An 18,321-nucleotide genomic window follows, 5' to 3' on the forward strand; every position below is an offset into this window, starting at 1 on the left:
ATTTTAATTTGTCCCTATGAAAAGCCTAAGCACTGTCATACTTAGAAAAACTAAAAGATGGTAGAAACAATTAAGATCTAATGATCCTAATGTTCAGATAAAACTGGAGTGTTTATGTCCTCAATAACAAAATATTTTCTTAATTTAGAGAAAAGTAATCTAGCATCTGACTTAAGTGAATAAAGCTGAAATATTCTTTTTGCCAGTGCTCAGGTAAAACATACAGATCAAGGAACTGACAAGTTAACTGTATGTACTTCTGGTAACAGATGAGTGAACAGGTGAGTGAACAATTAAAACTTAAAAACATGTAATTCCAAGGATGAATATGCCATTCCCTCAAAAACCAGTCATCTTAAAAGCAAAAAAATTAAAAATCAAACAAACCCTTTAATGGTCAAACTGGCTGCATAAACTGAGTTTTAATGGCTACAAAATCTTTGAAATTGCTAAGAGCACTTTTGATTAAACTGAAGGACTGTATTTAGGGTGGAAAAAACAAAAACCCCAAAAACCTAGATGAGTGGCAATGTCCCATGTGACAAAAAGCTTTTAGACAAAATGACAGCTGTCTTTAAAAAAGTGCAAAAAGTGCAACAACCGAGGCAGGCAGATCACAAGGTCAGGAGATTGAGACCATCCTGGCTAATATAGTGAAACCCCATCTCTACTAAAAATACAAAAAAATTAGCTGGGCATGGTGGCATGTGCCTGTAGTCCCCGCTACTCGGGAGGCGGAAGCAGGAGAATCACTTAAACCCAGGAGGCAGAGGTTGCAGGAAGCCGAGATTGAGCCACTGCACCCTAGCCTGGGCAAGAGAGTGAGACTCTGTCTCAAAAATAAATAAATAAATAAAAGCAAAGAGATGATACCATTCCCCCATCCTCCAAACAGCATCCAAGCAAATTCCAACATCAAGATGCAATCAATTTCCAAAAAATTTATTTATACTCTGTATTAACCAGTGTTTCTCTTTTCCATCATCACTCCCCTAAGGAGACTTTTTATAATCCTAATCAACCACCCCCCAAATTTTAATACCACAAATATAGTATTTGTTTAAGTACTATGTGTATATTCATGCTTTATACATAAAGTTTTTGTCCCCCGGAACAATTTTGCCGAGTGCATGGTGCAAACAATGAAAGGTTTACAGTATTAAAACTTTATTTGAATAAGTGGGGAGAAGAGAAATATATTTCAGCACTTAGATATATAAATTATTTCCAAAACAGTTTAATACTCAACTAGTCGGTTCTATCAAAATCAGTTTTCCCTGAAGCAAGCATTGTTCCCAGCTACAAGCGATCCTCATTTAGCGTGGTACTGTGGGACCATAAAACGGCCATGAAATCTTAATAATCAATGGGGAAAACGATGACTGTTCCATGACCTTTAAGATTCTGCTAAAATATTAAAAATTCTTAAGATCAGTTATAAATGTAGGAAAAAAATGCAAAAATGTTTAAAAATATTTAGTACACTGTAATTTAAAACATTAGAAATAGAGCTAAAGTGTTTTATTTCATTGTAAAAACGAAGTAGTTTGAATAGGGCTTGCCTTTTTTTCTGGCAAGTAACTTATGATACTGAGTAAGCATCTTTTATGTTCAAGGCAAACTCATACTTCTTTTAAGTTTGGGTCCGCTTCCACACTTTTATTGCTTGTGCTTTCAATGTTGTGAAATATTTCTATATTCACATTAAATATCCTTTAATGTAAAGTTTGTTTTTTTTTTTTTAACCATCACTTCCTCTGGGACATATTTGTCTTTATTGCAACCACTTTTCTTATTTGTGTTGATAAGTTTGCCTTCATTAAGCTCCTATGAATGCACAGCAGCAAGAACAATATTCCCATGGTCAGTGACGACTTCTACAAATTCATTTATGTTTGATTAAAATTTCACTTCCAGTGTTATCATTTTTTATTGCTTTGCTGCACTTTCATCTTTGTTGGCCAGCTCTTTTGAGTGTTCACTTCTATAAAATGTCAAGTGGATGACAAAGTGACAGCATAACTACGTGCCCTGCTGTAAGTGAACTGAATAACAGATACACAGGGACAAACCACTGGAAGAATCTGAAAGTAGTCAACATGACTGGTCATTAATCATGAAGTATATCTGTTATTTACATAGCGATTTGTAGACTGAAGAACTAGCAGAGAAGTTTGTACTTCATGTAATTACTCAAGAGTTATACTGAGCTAACTAAAATTTTAACCTAGATTTTAACAACAGTTTCCTTACCAGTTTCCTTTCCTTCCCGGTAAAGAAACTGGTGCTTAAATGAAATCTAGGTCACTGAAATTTGTGCCCACGGGAAACATGCAAATAGAGGACTGTCTACACCCTACTTGTTAATATTGATCCAGACAGGATCAATAGGCTGAAAAATAGCCTATCTGAATTTATATCAAATAGTGAATCTTAAAGCACCCAAGATGAAAAATCAGGGCACACTGAGGTGGTTTTAAAATCTTTGTCATATGACAAGCAAGCTTAAAATATATCTTAGAGTAACAGAATTTTAGAAATAATGACCTTTAAAGGCCCCACAGTTTGGTACCACAGATTATCCAGCATGTTTATTATGAATTATTTCTCCTCCTTCAATTTCAATTTGCTCATACAGCCACTTGCGGTCACAGCGGCATTCAGCTCCACACTTGGTAGAACCACAGGCAGGACAAGCATAGAAACATCCTAAGCAATCTTCATCAAGGCAGTCACAGAGGTCCATCCCACTAAAAATCAGGAGACCTTGGCTATCATAGACCTTACTCTTTGCTGGTATCACTTGTCTGTAAAATAAAACACAAGGAATTATACCTCATAAATAAGTTATTTTTGATTATTTAATTGAAAATACAGTAAAAAAAAAAAAAAGGCGATAAAATATTTTGAGATGAGGTCATGCCATAATGATCTATAATTTATCTGACTCAAGGCTTATTCTATTGTCAGCAGTAAATGAACTCCATGTGAGAAGAGCAGACCTAACTCTAGAGTGTTGAGACAAATTCAAAAAGTCTGAATACGCTTCTCGAAGTCCATTAAAAAGTCACTTCAGCAAAGGAATGAACAGAAGCTTTGTCCAAAAAATAAGTATAATTTTCCCTTTACTTTAAATAAACAAAAAAGAATGACAGGTTAATAGTGGTTCATTTTATTAGTTACCAACCTCTTCACTGTTTTATCAACACAGTCTTATTTTTATTATAGTATACCACCTCTATAGATTTTTATACTACAATTAATGTTTCTGGTTCTTTAATAGACTCTAGTAAATTTGGCCTAAAAATATTCAAATGACTCAATGGTAAACTTTAACAGATGGAATAGATGGCATATATAGAAATGTTGACTGAACTTAAAAATAATTCTGAATGATTATACTAACATTTGTTTTAAAGAGTCATATTCTAAACAATCTAGTCCTCCCATTCATTCTGTTGACTATACAGAACCGCATTTCTATTTCAGACATGTAAAAAATAAAAACCTCGCATTCTCATAAAATGTAATTACCTTTTAGCTGCTACCCATAGAACAGAGACATATGAATTACAGGCACACTTTGGAGGTATTGCGGGTTTGGTTCCAGACCACCGCCAATAAAGCGAGTCACACATATATATATATTTTTTCCTTTTCCAGTGCATATAAAAGTTAAGCTTACACTGGCCGGGCGCGGTGGCTCACGCCTGTAATCCCAGCACTTTGGGAGGCCGAGGCGGGCGGATCACAAGGTCAGGAGATCGAGACCATGGTGAAACCCCGTCTCTACTAAAAAATAGAAAAAAATTAGCCGGGCGCAGTGGCGGGCGCCTGTAGTCCCAGCTACTCGGGAGGCTGAGGTAGGAGAATGGCGTGAACCCAGGAGGCGGAGCTTGCAGTGAGCCGAGATTGCGCCACTGCACTCCAGCCTGGGCGACAGAGCAAGACTCCGTCTCAAAAAAAAAAAAAAAAAAAAAAAAAAAAGTTAAGCTTACACTATAGTCTATTAAGTGTGCAACAGCCTTATCTCTAAGAAAAAAATGTATGTACCTTAATTTAAAAATACTCTATTGCTAAAAAATGCTAACTATCATCTGAGCCTTCAGTGAGTTGTAGTTCTTTTTGGCTGGTGGAGGATCTTGCCTCAAAGAGGAAAGCTGACTGATCAGGGTGGTGGTTGCTGAAGGCTGGGGTAGCTGTGGCCATTTCTTAAAGTAAGACTACAGTGAAGTTTGCTGCATCAGTGGACTCTTCTTTTACAAAAGATTTCTCTGTAGCATGCGATGGTGTTTGATAGCATTTTACCTACAGCAGAATGTTCAAAACTGGAGTCATCTTCTCAAATTCTGCTTCTGCTTTATCTACTAAGTTTATATAATCTAAATTAATCTAAATCCTTTGTCATTTCAGTAATGTTAACAGCATCCTCACCAGTAGATTCCACCTCAATAAATCACATTCTTTGCTCATCTCTAAGAAGAAACTTCTCATCCATTCAAGTTTTATCACAAGATTGCAATATCTCAGTCACATCTCCAGGCTCTGCTTCTAATTCTAATCCTCTTGCTATTTCCACCACGTCTGCAATTACTTTCTCCACTGAAGTCTTGAACCCCTCAAAGTCATCCATGAGGATTGGAATCTTGTTCCAAACTCTTGGAATGGTGACTCCTTTCCAGAAGGTGTTCAATTTACTTTGCCCAAATCCATCAGAGGAATCACTCACTGTCTGTGTGGCAGCTCTGGCCTCACAAAACGTATTTCTTAAATAACAAGACTTGAAAGTCAAAGTACCCCTTGATCCATGGGCTGCAGAATGAGTGTTGTGTTAGCAGGCATGAAACATTTATCTCCTGGGACATCTCCATCAGAGCTCTTGAGTGATCAGGTACATTGTCAATGAGTAGCAATATTCTGAAAGGAATCCTTTTACCTAGGCAGGAAGTCTCTCAAGTGGGCTAAAAATATTCAGTCAACAATGCTGTAAACAGATATGCTGCCATCCAGGCTTTGTCCCACTTATACAGGACAGGTAGAGTACATTTAGCATCATTAGGACCCTAGGATTTCGAAGAGGTAGATAATTGGCTTCGACTTAAAAAGTCACCACCTGCATTAGTCCCTACTAAGACAGCCTGTCCTTTGAAGATTTGAAGCCAGGTATAGACTTCCCCTCTCTAGCTATGAAAGATAGTATCTTCTTCCATTAGAAGGCTGTTTGTTGGTCGGGCGCGGTGGCTCACATCTGAAATCCCAGCACTTCGGGAGGCTGAGGTGGGCAGATCACAAGTTCAGGAGATTGAGACCATCCTGGCTAACACGGTGAAACCCCGTCTCTACTAAAAATACAAAAAATTAGCTGGCCGTGGTGACACGTGCCTGTAGTCCCAGCTACCCGAGAGGCTGAGGCAGGAGAATCGCTTGAACCCGGCAGGTGGAGATTGCAGTGAGCTGAGATTGCGCCACTGCACTCTAGCCTGGGCGACAGAGCAAGACTCCATCTCAAAAAAAAAAAAAAAGGCTGCTTGTCTACATTGAAAATCTGTTGGGTAGTGTAGCCACCTTCATCAATAACTTGCTGCTTCACCTTGCACTTTTATGTTATGGAGATTGCTTCTTTCCTTACCCTCATAAACCAACCTCTGTTAGCTTCAAACTTTTCTTCCGAAGCTTCCTCACTTCTCTCAGCCTTTGGAGAATTGAAGAGGGTTAGAACCTTGCTTTGGTATAGGCTTTTGCTTAAGGGAATGTGTTGTAGCTAGTTTGATCTTCTATCTAGACCATTTAAAGTTTCTCCATATTAGCAAAAAGGCTGTTTTGCTTTCTTATCATTTGTGTTCAATGGAATAGTACTTTTAAATGTCCTTTCTGAACTTTTTCTTTGCATTCACAACTTGGCTGTTTAGCACAAGAGGCCCAGGTTTTGGCCTGTCTCAGCTTTTGATGTGCCTTCCTCCCAAGCTTAATCATTTCTAACTTTTTTTGTAAAATGAAAGACTTGACTCTTCATTTCACTTGAACACTTAGAGGCCATTGTAGGGTTATTAGTTGGACAGATTTCAACATATTTGTTTCTCAGGGAATAGGGACACCTGAGGAGAGGGAGAGAGTCTAGAGAACAGCCAGTAGGTGGAGCAGTAAGAACACCCACAGCATTTATCGACTAAGTTCACCACCTTGCATTGGTGTGGTTCCTAGTGACTCAAAACAATTATAATAGTAACATCAAAGATCATCATAACAGATATAGTGATGAAAAAGGTGTAAATATTGCAATAATTACCAAGATGCCACTGAGATAGGGAGTACATGCTGTTAGAAAAATGACACCAACAGACTTGCTTACCACGGAGTTGCCACAAACTTTCAATTTGTAAAAAAAAAAAAAAAAAATAGCACCTTGTAGAGAATAAAGTGAAGCACCAATAAAAGGAGGTATGTCCGTACATATACAACAATGCTTTTCAAATAAGTGAATTACTTTAATTGCAATTATTTTAACTCTCATGCCAAAATGATTTGCTTCAGTTCACTGCTACCTTCTTAGAAACAAACTTTTGGAGTTGAAAGGGATACCTTAATTTTATATGAATAAAAACAAAGGCCTTCATAGGTTTTTACTAATTCCATATTATCCAATTTAAAATATGAACCCAGAAAATTCAAAATTTAAGAGAAAAATAGGGGAACAATGCAGATGTGAAGCAGCAAGTTAACATGTCTTCAATAACACTTAGCCTACCTGTCTGAACCAGCGGTTGCATTTTTTGTAAGCCTTCTTTTTTCTCTTTTACCAGTTTCCGGAGCAAATTCAGTTTGCCTTCCTGGATTTGTAAATTGTAGTGACCTCAAAGCTTTAGCAGTTCTTCCCTGAAGAAAGGTAAACAAATTATCAACTCAAATCTAGACATCAGACAACAACATTTCATTTAATGTTAAACCAGATGACTTCCTAACCTGGAAGGCAGTCTGGAACATAAAAAAAAAGAAAACAAGGTTTTCTTGCACTTAGGTTTTAGAGCCTAAGTGCAAGAAAGTTTACACGGCCCTAGATCATATTCAAAGTGTATTGGTTAATGTATTAGTAACATTTTCATTATTTGATTTTAGTCTCTGGTATATTAGGAGCAGAGGAGGAAGGCATTGTGAAAACCGCTAATGGCTGCTGCCAACACAGGCGAGAAGGCACAAAAACTGCTGTATAATCCAGTGGCACATAACTGATTTCCTAACAATCCTGGGTCCTTAAGGATTTCTTGTTGTTTAAGGGTTTATGTTTGTTATTTGGGGAGGAAAGAGCTGCAGCTGATATATTCTACAAGAACATTGGATAGATAAGGTGAAGACATCTACAGTGACATCATCAGCAAGTATCTAGTATGAACTGCAGATAAATTGGGCCCTCAAGATGTTCCTCTCAGAAGAGAACAACAGGAAAATAGTATAATTTCAAATTTCAACTATCTTTTAACTTGGTTTAATAAAAAGGAGAAAAATATTCCAGAGGTAAGAATTATGAAATAATTACAAGTAAAAATTATGAGAAGCGCTTCCTTGGCATGCTTGTCCTACACAAAAGATAGCTTACGAAATCTTAAGTTGTTCTGATACGGTTAAATATGCATGTAGGCATGTCAATAAGGAACAGAGGAAAAATATTTAATACTTTACAATGTAAAAATTTATTATTATTATTTTACCACAAGTCCTAAAATTAGCCTTGACCATAACAAGTAGGAATTCAGAGCTAGAAGCAAAGAAAACTCACAAGCATTTAAAAAACTCAAGAATGGGATAGTGTCAAAGAAGAAAGAAAGAGTGAAATAAAAAACAATTACTATAAGTCATCTCCCTAATGTTCCTTTTAAAGCGGTGATTTCAAAGTCCTTCATATAAAGGCAAATTCATCCTGCTTCAAAGACACTTGCTGTTTGCTATGTCCCATGTAGTCACTTTGGTATCAGAAAAGAAACTAAATTTTGGCTTGGCCGGAATGTTCTAAAACCCACTCCTAAAGTCTTCGTACTAAAAGTTGTAGCTTGGAGTCTCAGGCATATTTTATTATTCCTTTCCCAAGCCTACTTTCTTTATCCCCCAATCTTGACCTTCAGTGTATGTGAATAATATTTAGAAACATCATCTACTTTCACCCCCTCCTTTTAATTCATTGTATCCTAACAAATATAGTAATACTGTAAATATGATTTTCTTATAGTTAAGCAAAATCCTACATGGTAGAATTCACATAGAAAAAAATGAATATTATACATACATCTGACTCAGGTTTCCTTTTCTGGCGGTCTTCAGTATCAACATCCACACTTCCATTGATTATCTGTGTGCATTTTGGACAAAGTTTCCAACCAGGTACAAGCTGTCTTCCGAATTTTGCACTCAGAAAAGTGGCATCATCTAAGTCAATTACATGCAAATTTTTTTTGGCTAATTTTTTGTGTATGTTAAATGGGTCACAACACGACTTCTGTAAATCCTCAAATCTGTCAATGTAAATTTTTACATGATGAAAGCAAATTGTATTGTTCCCAGAAAGTGTCATTCCAGTTCTAAGTTGAAGTAAAAGCATATCATTTGATGACAATTCTTGCAAAGTCTTAAAACCTGTGTGACGAGTATAGTAGGTTTTATGGCACTCATTTGTAGTACGAAGCTGGACTCCAACTGAACATGGATCCATCATTCTTGATTCTAGCAAATTTTCCCTGTTTTATTTTGTCTAGAGGTCTAGGTCATGGGCTGATCACCCTAGAGAAAATATTAAAGAGAATCAAATTTGTGCTGCAAGTTTATCTAGGAAACTGAAAATGCATTTGATAAAATTCAACACCTGTCTAAAAGAAAATAAGGAATAAAAAAGGTATTTATCAAAGTCCTATAATAGACATTTAATAATCAAACAGAAGCATTCCCTGAAAAGTCAGAACTTCACAAGAACACCTGCAATTACAGATTATATTTAAGACTATATAAGAATTAAAAAGGAGGAAATAAGAAATATTATCCAAAGATACATGAGAAATACAAGAGGTTTAACAAACTATTAGAACTAATAAGAGAATTCACCAGGGATGCTAGAAACCAAAAACCACTGTATCTTACAAAATATGTGACTCTTACAAAAAATATATAACAAGTCCTTCATGGAGAAAATTATCAAACTGAAAGACAAAAAAGGTACCCTAAATAAATGCAGCTATATATCATGGAGTGCCTCATTATAAAAAATTTGTCAATTATCCAAGAATACATCTGTAAATTTAGTTTTATTCCAATCAAAGTTCCATCAGATATTCTACTCCCACCCCGTTGGAATTTAGCAAGCTGGTCTATATCAAAGAGTGAAGGTCTAAGAAAGCCAAGGTAATCATGAAGGAAAATACAGTAACATATTGATTTACTATAAACCTATTCTAATTAAAACTACGGTATTGGTATAGTATAAACAAACAGATCCATGAGTAGAAGAGGGCTTGGTATATGACATGTGGTACTATTAATCAATGGGTATTACACACTAATGAAGAAGGGACTTTAACCAGTTAACCATATGGAAAAAAGATTAGATCTCTTCTGCACAAACAAAAATCAATTACAGGTAGATTAAAGAATTAAACGTGAAAAGAAAAACTGAACATTTTTATGAGAAAATAAAGAAGGTTTTCTGACATAGGAGTAGCGAAGAATTATTCAAACAAGCAAGCAGGTACCAAAAAAAATAAAAAGATGGATACATTTGATTATATGTAAAATTTACACATTTCTGTATAACTAAAGGAGAAAAAAAAGACACTTGAAAGGTGTTGTTAGGATTATTATTGTAAATATTCGAGTAACCCCTCACTTCTAAAAATCAATTAGAAAATGACAGAGTCCACTGGAAAACTAAACAAATATAGTCAGGCAATTCACAGAGAAAGAGAACAGCCAATACATGCATACAAACTGTTTCCCTCATAGTTCCTAGGAAAATGCAAATTAAATATCATTTCTTAAACATTTCCTTGAAATCAATTTAAAAATCTGATATCTGGTTAAGATGTGTCCAACTCTTACATGCTCCTTATAATAACTTTGGTAGGAATGTAAATTGCTGCAACTGCTTTAGAACGTTTTCTGCAATTTCTTGTAAAACTGAGGAAGCATATACCTTGGGACTGACCTCTTTTCAGTTCTGGGTGTCAGCTGGAGAAAAATATCTCCAATACGAGCACAAGTTATATATGAAAACTTTCAGCATTCACTGCCTTTGGCAGTGAAAGATGACAAATAACCTAATTGTAAAGGATGTGAAATTATTACTCACACAAGGGACTCCCACATAACAGTTAAAATGAATAAACTACATGAATTACATGTATCAACATGAATAAATCTTAAAGACAATCTTAAGTGAAAAACGTTGTAAAGGTTATATAGTATCATCAGTAAGGGTAAAATTTAAAAAAATAAGATAGTATATAAGATTCACAGATGAAACATGAATATATACTAAAATATACATGACAGTAACATATATCACATTTGTGGATATTTCTGAGGGGAAAAAACATTTTTTCCCCAAAAAAGATTTACAGAAAATAAGGTTTGGTGACATGTACATAAGTGCTTCACTACTGTCCATACTTTCTATTTGAAATTTTTCATAAATATTTTCAAAGCAAATTAAAAAAACTAAGTTGAATTCTCAAGAAAAGATGCAACTCATTAGGAAAAAAACTGCTGTTGAGAAAAGATGTGAATCACTGAAATCTGAGTGGTAGTGAGGTCCCGTGAAATCTAGGATTCGGCAATTTTACAAGTGTTTTTAAGCTTTGCCAAATTAAAAAAAAAAAAAAAACTGGAGAGAAATCTTAAATACTTTTTGATGTGGTTTCTGCAGAGAAAATAATCAGCAAAATCATATAACAATAAAAGACCCTGGCCTCAGGTAACAAAAAATGGTGAATGTCTGTGCTTTAGGTCAAAATACTATATTTAGAAAGTTAAAAAATAAAATACACTTTAAAGTGTTAAAAAATGTTACTGAACATTTTAACTGAAAAAAAGTTTTAAAGCTGGTAAAAACAGAGTATATTTATATTCATTTATTCTGTTTTTGTTAGCATTTAAAATGAACTAATATAGGTCCTAATCAAATCAGATAAAATGGCTTCTATCACAGTAATAATTAGAACATTTTTTTCTAGCCAGGCATTGTGGCTCATGCTTGTAATCCCAACACTTTGGGAGGCCGACGTGGATCACTTGAGGCCAGGAGTTCTCGACTAGACTGGCTAACACAGTGAAACTCCGCCTCTACTAAAAATACAAAAATATTAGGTGTGGTAGTGCAGCTACAAGGGACGCTGAGGCATGAGCATTGCTTGAACCCAGGAGGTGGAGGTTGCGGTAAGCCAAGATCATGTCACTGGACTCCAGCCTGGGAGACAAAGCGAGACTCTTGCCTCAAAAAAAAAAAAAAAAAAAAAAAAAAAAAAAAATTTTTTCTTCAAACAGATAATTGGGTTAAGATAAGTTGAGGAGAAAACGGAAACCAGAGGTAAAGTTACAAAACAACTATGTGGCAATGTATCTTAGCAAATAAGGTACACAATCTGGCTCTGACGTTTATTAATACAAGGGAAACTAGAACAATTATCCCTCAGCACTGTATAGAAAATAATGCTTAATATTTTGTTAATGCCACAGATTTTTATTTGTAGGTAACCATTACCAGTTTTTAGCCACAGACCCTATAATGGAATTTTTTGCCATAAAGCTATTTCCTAGTATTCAAAACTTGGGCTACCCTGGCCATATTTGATAGGAAAAGCATCTTGGATTTAGGAAACTAAAAACTTTAGAAACCTTATCTGTCCATAGTAATAATACATTTTTACCCTTTAGGTTAATTTCATTTACTCTATTAATTTAAATTTTAGGTAAAAAAATTCTTTTCCTTACTTATTGGGGAGTCTCTGTTCCATTAGTTTCCTTTATTCGTGGCTAAATTACTACAAAATTCACCAGAGTTCATCATGATTAAAGGAAACTAATGGAACAGACTCTGTAACTTGTGCCAGTGAAGTTGAATACCTATTTCTGAAATTCCTGGCTTCAAGTGATTCTCTCACCTATCAGCCTTCTGAGTAGGTGGTCCTGTAATTTGTCTACAGGAAGTTAAGTTTTTTCTTAGTAACAGGCAGGACATTGAGCTGGCACCAAAGAAAGATCTCTACTTACTGGATGCAGAAAATGGGGTCACCAGATTTGGCAAATAAAAAACGCAGGATGACAATGAATTACTTCTTTACAGGACCAGCTCATTTCAAAATTAAAATATCCTATCTGATAAAAGACATTGTCAACTGTGATAAAAACTAAATTTTACACAGATTAAAACTCAGCAGCAAACTAATCCCACTCACTTGAGTAAAAGTACACACACCTGGTCAAGGCAGTTTTAAAGTCTTCCATAGGTTAGCTTTCTGATCTACGATTAGGCAGTCTCTTCACATACTGTCAAAGAGTCCAAGTCCAGCTAGCTCAAGGAACACTAAATTTCAGACACTGATCATAAGTGGTCACTGTCTGCATTCTAAAAATTACACCCTCTGGTTGTTCCTCCTCTGTTATATTCCTCAGTGCTCCCATTTCCAGCTCTTTCTGTCTTCCTCCCATAAGCTAAAGTTCTGCATCTGGGTCTGTTTCCTAGCAACTGTTTTTGCTCATTTTGGCCTGTGTTGTGGCAATGTGGCCTACAATTTATATTTTATTTTCTTCAAATGACAGTCCAGCAACTTCATATTGTTCCTTTCACCTACAGTACACTGCTACGTTCTTCCATAACGATGATTTATCTGGCCCCTTCCTTAATATAGTTGGAAATGCTTTACTATTTACTGCCCCTGAATCAGCACTGGCATCAGCTGAGACCTCAGTAGAAAAACAGAATCTCAGTATCAGCTCCAGACCCAATATATCAGGATCTGCATTTCAAAAAGATGCCCAGGTGATGTGTAAGCACATTACAGTTTGCTATGTACTGTTCTAGATAATTCAATTAAAAAAATTAAACTTAAAATGTTTTGATATCTTCTATATTTTATAGAAGATAGCAAAAAAGAATAAGAAAACACAGATATGTATTTGCCTTACAGGAAGTCTAACTCTAGGGAAGATTATTGGGGGAGAGGAGATTTAAACTTGATAAACTAAGGACAGAGAAAAACACCTGCTTCAGTAGAAAACTGCACTGTTGAGAGCACAGCCTTTCAGGTTTTCAGATTCTGATTATACGGGAAGTCTGATTCATTCAGCATCTTGGAGTTATTTTACAACTGTCAACTGTAGATAACCAACAGCAAGACAAAATAATTGTCTGTATTCTTGTAAATTCTATCTGGTGAAGGTTCAATGATAGAATTTGTCTCACCGTGGAAGCAGCCAATTTTGCCTTCACTTGTGTATTTATTTCAATATTTCTGCTCTATAAACATGTCTACTTTTAATTGTCACTTAAACTAGTTGTAGCATCTTACCAGTTCCTATTTTTTTGCTCCATTCAATCACTCTGGTCAGTATAAAACCTAGTACTCCTCATGGAAGAAGAAAAAAATCCAGCTTCTTATAGGATAACAAGCAAACCAATAACAAAAACCCCAGTCTTAGAAAGATTCACCATGGTATAAATAAAATACAGGTTTTCAATGTCAAATAATAAAAACACTTTTTGACAAGGTGAATTTTGCTTGAGCCCTGCGCTGGTTCTTTATTAGCTATAATTTAAAAAATCCACCCTTGAGTTAGGTAAGACTCAAGGATTCCCCCTTGTTTACCTATGACCAGGCCAGAGAAAGACCCTCCAAATTCCCATTTTTTGCTTCAATTATGAATTTATGAATAATTTGCTGAGCTGCGTGGCCCTATAGATCAAGTGGAACAAAATACTTGTTAAACTTTAGTTTCTCTCCTTCCCCCAGGTTCCTGAACTTTAGCCAACTCTCAGCCAGAGCCAGGGAATAACATTTTCAGATCTACTACTAGATCAAGGCACCCTTATAACCTACTTCCTCACACCAAAACTTTCCAGCACAGTTCACTCCTTGGAGACTCTTGCAGATCTTTTGGTTCCACCCATTGCAAAAGTCCCTTTTCTCCTCTTGCAATAACCCTTTTGAATAAAGTCTCTCCTAAGTCCAGATTTCTTATTTGACATTGTCTTAAAAATTCTGCATAGGAGAAAATTAAGACTTTCTCCTTCCTTAGGATTGATACCATTTTACTTTAGTGCCTAAATACAGCATGTTTTGTGATTCTAAGATTAACATTTAATATTTTTGTAGCACTACCTAAGAATCAAAAGAGAATGAAATAAATGTAGAATACATTGATTAGACCTCTCCTACTACCTTAGGTAGTAAACAAAAGTATTTGTTCTTCATACAATTTGAACGCTGCCGGCTCAGGGAATTAACCAGCTTTACTTTAAAACATCAGTAGTTTTAAAGAGTTCTTAAGCATTATCTCTTGCTACCCATTAAAAAACGGTAAGGAAGGTAGATTAGGTTCAGGCAGCTGAGAAAAATCCTACGTGGCCATGATGCTTGCAAGACTTCCTAATAAAGCAAGGTCTAGGACATTATCACAGGGGTTTCGAGGTGTTAATGTAGAACACCCCCACCACCACTACCAAAACAGCAAAACAGCCACTAACAAAACAACAGCAGAGGGAACTGAGGATTAATCACGGAACTCACTTTTTCTTCCTAAATTTGTGGAGGAGATGCAGAAATACCCGTTCCAATATGTTAATTCACGTTAACATAGTTTTTTAGTTTGCTACCAGTCTCCTTATTAGTGGGAAAGTAAGATTTAGAGGAAATTTAACAAAACAAAAAATTTACTTCGTTTTGTAACTGATGTCTCTTTTACGAAAAACAGAAAACAAACTTTCATGAAATGTTTTATGAAAAAAATTAAAGGCTTTTTTTTTTTTTTTTTTTTGGCATAGGGTCTTGCAACTTATAAAGCATCTTCCCAGATTATCTCTTATTTAACAAAAATACAGTTTAATCTACCCCTACGCCCCAAATCAGTAGCTTTAGTTAAGGGCACATACACCTACAAAAGTTACGCATCTTGCAACTGTGAACTTTTTGTGCCTGTCATCTTCAAATACTGATTACCTATAACATGACAATTGGCATTAATCAAAGGGCCCAAAGGCCAAGAGGAGAGTCTCAATCCTCAAGAAGATCTAGGCACAATAAGAAAGGTAAAGTTAATTTAAAACAAAAATATAGTCTATAACATCATTGAAAAGATTTGGTTCAAGTGTGGTAGTCAGGACATGCCAGGTACAGTGCTTAGGGCAAATATCATCTCAGGAACCTTCATAGCCACCCTGAGGAAAGTACTATCATTCTCATTTACAGATGAAGAAACTCAAGCCTACAGCTTTTGTCATCGTGCCTAACAGAGTGCCCCCAAACCCTGCAATGATTCCCACCCCAACCCTGTAAGAGGCCACATACATTTCGTCCTTAGTTCATGGCTATTTACAAATGACTAAAACCACCAGATCCGTCCAATGGGCACCTACTAAGTTCATGGTAACGGGATGGAAAAATAAACATTAGCCTTTGACTTCAAAGGGCCAGGGTTGAGAAGATTCTGATTTGAAAAATTAAAAACAAAAATAGCAGAGATACAGGCTGTCTACGGGGTTCAAGGCCACAATATAATCCTAAGTAGTTCAAGTCAAAATCGTAGCTTTGAAGGCCCTGGGCCCACTGGACACGCGACGACCCTCGGAGAGGTCAGAGGCGGCAGAACCTGTTCTGGGCTTTGGCCCAAGGCGTTGCGTCGCAGATGAACTATGGGGTAGAGACTGATCTGGGGGTGAGAGGCCCCGGCCAGCTGCTGGAAATCCCCCTCACGTGTGCGGGCCTCCTCTTCCCCCTCTCCCCGGGTTCCCCCGTGACGCCGCCGGTCTCCCTCGCCACTCAGGGGCCCGTCTGCACTCTCCCGCTCCTCCCCAGGGCCTCCCCTGCTCCCCTTCCACCTTAGCTTCAGCTCTCCTCCTCCCGGCTTCGGGCAGGATCCGCGTCCACACAGGACACACTCGACCGCCCCCTTCCCAGCCAGTCCCCGCGCTACCACTGAGAGGACGGCAAGCGCGGGCTAGAGGAGCTCAACGCCACCACAAAGAGACGTCCGGGAGAAGCCTAGAGCGGACACGAATCTGGCGGCCTCCGGGGACGGAAGGGGCGGGGCAGAGTGAAATGGCAAATGATTCAAGGCGAGGCAAGAGTTGCTTCAGATGCTGTGTTTTGCAGTTCTCCGAGAGGTTAGGGATATGGGAGGTCCCTGGGGGCCATCTCTTACAAGACACAGTTCCCACTAAATTGGATTGTATTTGTAAATCTCCACACCTGTGCGTGATAGTAAACTTTTGCACGCAAATACCCCGACCTCTGAAGGAGGGTGTGTTAAAAGGATCTGAAGAATGGACCCGTTGTTTAAGGTCTCACGTTCTATTTCTTTCATTCAAGCGAAATATATTCCAAAATGCATCTTTTATTGTAAGCTATAAAAATAGCTATTACTTCGAGTAAAATGTAGGCTCCAGGAAAATCCTTGTAAATTTTCTCAGAACAGAAATGGCATTTTTCTTGTATCTTTATTGCCTGTCACAGTATAGGTGCTCATTAATTTTTACAGTGGGTTTTATTATCTAGAATCCTGGAGAACAGAACATCTCTTAAAGATTTTTGGCTTTTTAATTATTTTAAGTTCGGGATAGCAGGGAAACAAAAACTATTGTTTGAAATCCCCCAGTGAACAGGCAAATAAGACAAGCTCCACCAAGGTCCAAACTTGCTAGTAATTCACTGCATTACTGTAAGCTGTTTTCTGCAGTGAGTCTATAGTCCTCCCACCACTTTCATACTGCTCCCCGACTAGGCAGGCGGCAGGCGATTGATGCCTAGAACTAGGGAACGACAGAAAGGAAAAAAACAATGGGTAATTTCTTCAACTGTGTCTGCAGGAGGTTGCATTCTATAGTTCTTTTACTGTTTACTTTGTGGTTGGCACTTTGTTAAGTAATGATTAGACAAAAAGAATAAAATGTATTTCTGCTTCCAAGGAACTCACAAACTAGTGAGAGAGGAATAAACAGTTAATCACAGTGTGGTGTGAAAAGTGTCATAACAGAAACACATGGATATAAACAGAATAAAATGATAGGGCTAAAGCAGGAGTGTTCTGGGAGCAGATTAATGCCTGCATGGAACTGTCATGTGGGAAACTAATTTGATGCAATGGTGGCTTCCCAGTAAACGAGGCAAGCTCTCCTAAAGGTAATGAAACAGAAGGCTCACAGCTTGAATTAAGATTATTAAATAATATAGCCTATTTAATTTCAGTATCCAGTGAAAAGGTGGAAGAGTTGTGGTAAGTGGACACAGTTAGGATAAGGAGCAAGCAAGTGGAAGGACACCATCACCTGAATCATGGGTTAAGTAATGTGCATATATTCTATCTGCCACAACAGCCTTCTCTGCTGATAGTATACTTATGGGGACCAGAGATGAGGTGTCAGCAAGGAGACTCACAGGTGGAAAGTGCTTTCGGCCAATGGTACACACCTGCTTTATTGGATAGAAGCAGGGAAGTATGCCTGGTCACAGCCAGAGCTTACTGGTTAAGTTGTTGAACAGATACAGGTTTTTTTTGCATTTCCTGGGCAGAGCACGTATGAGACTATTCTAGGTGTGACCAATGGGTGGCTGATGTAGGAGTGACATAGTTAATAGCCCAGAGATGTCATGATTGCTCATAGCTTAGTTTTTCCATCCCTTTTTGGCTATCAGTGACTCTATTCCATCATATTTGTATTTAACTTTGGCATGTCTTATAGTTTACTAACTTACTATATATATTTTACATAATCTTGCCTATGTTTCACAAAGTACATGCTTACTCATATTCTATATTTAAAATATGCTAGGAGTTTTGCATTTATCTCACAAGCTACTAGCTTACTTACTCTCTGTAGTTAACACTTCTTATGACGTTCATCCATCTCTAAGGAAACTGCAAAGCCTTTCAGTATGGGTAGAGTGGAAAGCTGGAAAGGCACGTAGGTAAAAAATAATGCCCTTTTTATGCTCTCTTAGAGATACTGAATTTTAACCTGTGAAAACTGTAAAACTATCAGGACTGTAGAGAATAGAAAAGAGGTGCAGTCCTGGGCTAGAGGGCCAGGTGGAAACTCTTGCCCTAATGCAGATAATTAAGAAGCGGCCCTCCACC

General features: G+C 37.1%; 2 protein-coding genes across 4 annotated transcripts in view; one reads left to right on the forward strand and one right to left on the reverse strand.

The window, feature by feature from the left end:
- Positions 1-926: 926 nt before the first annotated feature.
- ARL14EP (ARF like GTPase 14 effector protein) lies at positions 927-16,258 on the reverse strand. Its single transcript, XM_008003419.3, has 4 exons — positions 16,067-16,258; positions 8,276-8,766; positions 6,746-6,873; positions 927-2,807 (listed from the first exon to the last, which is right to left on the reverse strand). Exons 2-4 carry the CDS (start codon positions 8,699-8,701, stop codon positions 2,579-2,581), a joined length of 783 nt encoding a protein of 260 aa, XP_008001610.1. The 5' UTR covers positions 8,702-8,766; positions 16,067-16,258; the 3' UTR covers positions 927-2,578.
- Positions 16,259-16,322: 64 nt separating this feature from the next.
- The window catches only part of LOC140713354 (uncharacterized), a 297,038-nt gene continuing 295,039 nt past the window's right edge, over positions 16,323-18,321 (forward strand). The window contains exons 1-2 of one of the 3 annotated variants that reach the window (XR_012095392.1): positions 16,323-16,528; positions 17,561-17,709. Coding sequence is in view for 1 of the 3 variants with exons in the window: in XM_073023122.1 (XP_072879223.1) it covers positions 16,325-16,351; positions 17,561-17,709 (176 nt within the window). In the remaining 2 variants the exon portion in view is untranslated. The remainder of the gene's footprint in view (positions 16,529-17,560; positions 17,710-18,321) is intronic. The other 2 variants (XR_012095393.1, XM_073023122.1) reach the window with 2 other exon arrangements.

This window comes from Chlorocebus sabaeus, chromosome 1 (genome assembly GCF_047675955.1).
Source record: "Chlorocebus sabaeus isolate Y175 chromosome 1, mChlSab1.0.hap1, whole genome shotgun sequence".
Lineage (NCBI taxonomy): Eukaryota > Metazoa > Chordata > Mammalia > Primates > Cercopithecidae > Chlorocebus > Chlorocebus sabaeus.

What these genes read in the sequence shown, in the direction of transcription:
- ARL14EP (XM_008003419.3), bottom strand. Translation starts at nt 8,701, where the DNA reads ATGATGGATCCATGTTCAGTTGGAGTCCAGCTTCGTACTACAAATGAG. An exon ending in AAAGGAAACCTGAGTCAGAT is followed by an intron (nt 6,874 to 8,275) that starts GTATGTATAATA and finishes ACCTTTCTTCAG; the next exon opens with GGAAGAACTGCTAAAGCTTT. An exon ending in GCAACCGCTGGTTCAGACAG is followed by an intron (nt 2,808 to 6,745) that starts GTAGGCTAAGTG and finishes TTTATTTTACAG; the next exon opens with ACAAGTGATACCAGCAAAGA.